This window comes from Sinocyclocheilus rhinocerous, unplaced genomic scaffold (genome assembly GCF_001515625.1).
Source record: "Sinocyclocheilus rhinocerous isolate Xijiao unplaced genomic scaffold, SAMN03320098_v1.1 scaffold1862, whole genome shotgun sequence".
NCBI lineage: Eukaryota > Metazoa > Chordata > Actinopteri > Cypriniformes > Cyprinidae > Sinocyclocheilus > Sinocyclocheilus rhinocerous.
In genome coordinates, this window is record NW_015653470.1 from 312,686 (window position 1) to 316,399 (window position 3,714).

Consider the following 3,714-nt stretch of genomic DNA (forward strand, 5'->3'; position numbering starts at 1 on the left):
TATATATATATATATATAAAATTTTAGTTATTTATAATAACCCTGTCAAGGCACTTCATGGGGTCCTCAAAATATTCCTACGCCCCTGGTTACTACAACCGGCTGAAATATGAAACGACGACACACTTCAGAAGATTCAGCAGGACTGGACATGCATGAGTATTTCCAGGAGTATTTCCTTCACAGGTTTAAGACAAATCCGGCCGAAAACACTGCATATAAAAAAATCCTGAATCTACTCATTAAACTGTAAAAAACACGAGACGTCTACAACAGACTTCTAGACACATTTAAGATAATTTTCCATTATTAATATTTTATACTTTTCTTACAATTATTTATGAAATGATGCATTATAATATACATTATGAATACCTTTATAATGCCTTATACATAAAGGCCACAAATAGGTACCATTACATAATTTTAATTAAATTTGTACTAATTTTGTTGTGTGTTTTTCTCCTTTTTTATTAGTTTCTGGGCTATTTATGTATAGTTTTTATTAATTTAGCTTTAAACTAAATAAAAATGAAAAATGTTTTCACAGGTTTAAGACAAATCCGGCCGAAAACACTGCATATAAAAAAATCCTGAATCTACTCATTAAACTGTAAAAAACACGAGACGTCTACAACAGACTTCTAGACACATTTAAGATAATTTTCCTTACCTGGCACCTGTTGCACAACGTAATCTTTAAAAATAGATTTCAAATCACAGCTGTCAACTATATATATAGAAAAAGCAACGTCTTTTAATATCTCCAGATACATGTTAGACGATTTCCTCTTACCTGAAGTTTTTTGCTCAAGGTAATCTTTAAAAACTGATATCAGAACGTAGTTGCTGAAGCCATTCTTCCTCACAAAGCGGCAGACTTTCTTCTGTTTGTACAAACAGTTGAAGATGAAGCACGAGCTGATGCTTTCGGGATCTTCTCCATGTTCAATCAGAGCCAGATTACAGTTTGGATCACGACAACAGGCCAGAACACAGTCTTCAGACCGAGACACTTGAGGAGAAGACAAGAACGTGGCCCCTTCCTTCACAGATTCATCTACGTCCAACACAAAATCTTCTTTGCCAGGACTGAACTTTTCCATGCATTCCCCTTCATCCTGAGCCTCTGACGGAGACACATGGAGACAGATGTGAAGAACCGCCGCGGTCCAGAAGAACCAGAACCGAGCCGGTGTCATTCTCCGAATGAACAGAACCCTGTATAAACGACTCAAAACCAATCTGAAAAGAAAGAAAATTTTAAACATTACAACTTATATTATATATAGCTGGTAAGATGAATCACATAAACACACAAAGAATCAAAAAGGAGTCATTCTCCAAAGAACAAAAGCTCCAGTAAAATCCCTTTATAAATGATTCAAAACCAATTGAAGAAAGAGAAAATTAAACAGTAAACCTTTTCTAAATATATGTATATTGTATGGATTTAGTCATTCTACCAGCTATATATACAGTAATATAGATATAACTGATAAAATGAATAAATCCAATGAATAAAAAGAATCAAAAAGGAGTCATTCTCCAAAGAACAAAACCTCCAGTAAAATCCCTTTATAAATGATTCAAGACCAATATGAAAAGAAAGAATAAAAAAAAAAAATAAACAGTATAATATTAGGTTATATATAGCTGGTGGTACTAGAATAACTAAATCCATAAAGAATCAAAAATAAGTTATTCTCTAAAGAACAAAACCTCCAGTAAAGCCCTTTATAAATGATTCAAATGAATCTGAAAAGAAAGAGAAGATTTAAAAAATAAAAGATAACAAATAATACTTTAATGGATTTATATTATACGGATTTAGTCATTCTACCAGCTATATTTATATTATATATTTATTTTTATTTATGGGTTATTTATAAATCTATAAAGAATAAAAAAAAAAAAAAGAGTATTTATCTAAAGAACAAAACCTACAGTAAAACCGATTTAAGACGCATCTGAAAAGTAAAAGAAAACATTAAAAATTCCAAATAAAATGCATAAAACATAGTCGTATTTTAAATCCAGAATGAATCTATAAGGAGTCATTAAAAGAAAGAAAACTTCAAATAATATTTTAAATATAGCTGGTAGAATGAACAAATCCATAAACAAATAAAAAGCAGTCAAAACAAAGTAAAATCCCTTTATAAACGACGAAAGACCAATCTGAATAGAAAGAAAAATATTTAAAAAATCAAAACTTCCAATTAATATTTATATTATATATAGCAGGTAGAATGACCAAATATATACAATGGAGAAAAAACATCATTATCAAAATAACAAACCCATTGATGATTCATGACAAAACATTAAAACTTGTAAATATTTATAATACAAAGTCTAAATAATGACTAACTCCAAAAAGAATTCATAAGGAGTCTTGACAATAACTGAAATGTCTTTATTAATACAAACATATGGTGAACGCAGGTGAACTCTGTCAAACTGTGCGTCAACTTCACTTAAAGCGACATATATGACCCAAAACTTACACTAGCTTATTAATATACAATATGACACTTTAATATATGTATTATCGTCACTCAGTCTATAAAGAAAAAATCAGTTTGTGTCAGCTTTTCTAAAATCTATATTATTAATTTATGTATTTTTATTATTACTATTTATTTATTAATTTTTTTATATATACATTATTTTTATTTTATGATTATTATGATTATGATTATTTTATTTTTTTAAGTCTACCAGGGTTTGGGTGGGTTCTAAATTTGCACAGTTGCCGTGTGTTTTATATTACTATTCCCAGAAGAAAATTCAATAAACAGTTGTTAACAAAAAAAACAAAAACAAAAAAAGTTTTGTAAACTTTACACAATTTGTACACAAAGACTCAACCAACAAAGTCATTTTTTCCCCCTAAATTAAGGTCAAGTCTAAAACGAAGAGAAAACAACTTGAAATAGCCTAATGTAATTCGCATTACGAAACACAAAAGCGAAACGTTTCTACCTCAGTAATGTTGCACAGACCTGCTTTACTCACACATAAACATCACAGGCCGCCGAAGAAGAAAAGCAGCAGATATTTTGGTTTTTGTGTTCGTCAGTAAAACACCTAAACTTGAAACATTTCATCTTCTTACCTATTAAACAGCTCTACAAGTGTTCGTCTCCTCCGAAACGGCGTGACTCCTCACCGGCCAGATATAAATCGTCGTTTCAAGCAGAGTTTCGATGGAAATGCGTCGTTGATTCCGAGTCGGATCCGGAGCTCCAGGTGAGGTGTGTCCGATACCGAAATACCTGCTGCGCGAGCAGGAAGTGCTGACGCACGCGCTCGAGTCAGACTCCGCCCCCTCGCGCTACAATGAACCACACACTCATTGCATTATTTATTTGCATGCTTGGGGAAATATGCCTGTCTGTCATTCTTATGAGGCTTTTTTGTGATTGTCTGAGTCTGACTCTATCTGATAAAAGCACACTGTGTCTTAAACAGGACATACCACAGACTGACACATGATGTCTGTGGCTACAGTGCGTGTCTGTTACTTCTGTAAACAGCCAGTAGCCTAAATATGATAAAAAAATATATATGGTTTTGTATAAATATTGTCTGCATTATGTGGGAAGGAGTTGTTTTGATATGCAATAGCAATATTGTTTAAAAAAAAGAGATCATTTATTAAAGATTTTTTATAAATGTGTTTCACTTCATTTATCAAGTGTCTGTGAC

General features: G+C 31.9%; 1 protein-coding gene across 1 annotated transcript in view; it reads right to left on the reverse strand.

Annotated features, from left to right (window-relative positions):
- LOC107716057 (kunitz-type protease inhibitor 1-like) overlaps window positions 1–3,334 on the reverse strand; it is a 14,757-nt gene extending 11,423 nt beyond the window's left edge. The window contains exons 1-2 of the mRNA XM_016522381.1: window positions 3,122–3,334; window positions 797–1,245 (exon numbers count right to left, since the gene is read on the reverse strand). Of these exons, the coding sequence (XP_016377867.1) occupies window positions 797–1,202 (406 nt within the window). The 5' untranslated portion in view covers window positions 1,203–1,245; window positions 3,122–3,334. The remainder of the gene's footprint in view (window positions 1–796; window positions 1,246–3,121) is intronic.
- Between the last annotated feature and the right edge of the window lie 380 nt (window positions 3,335–3,714).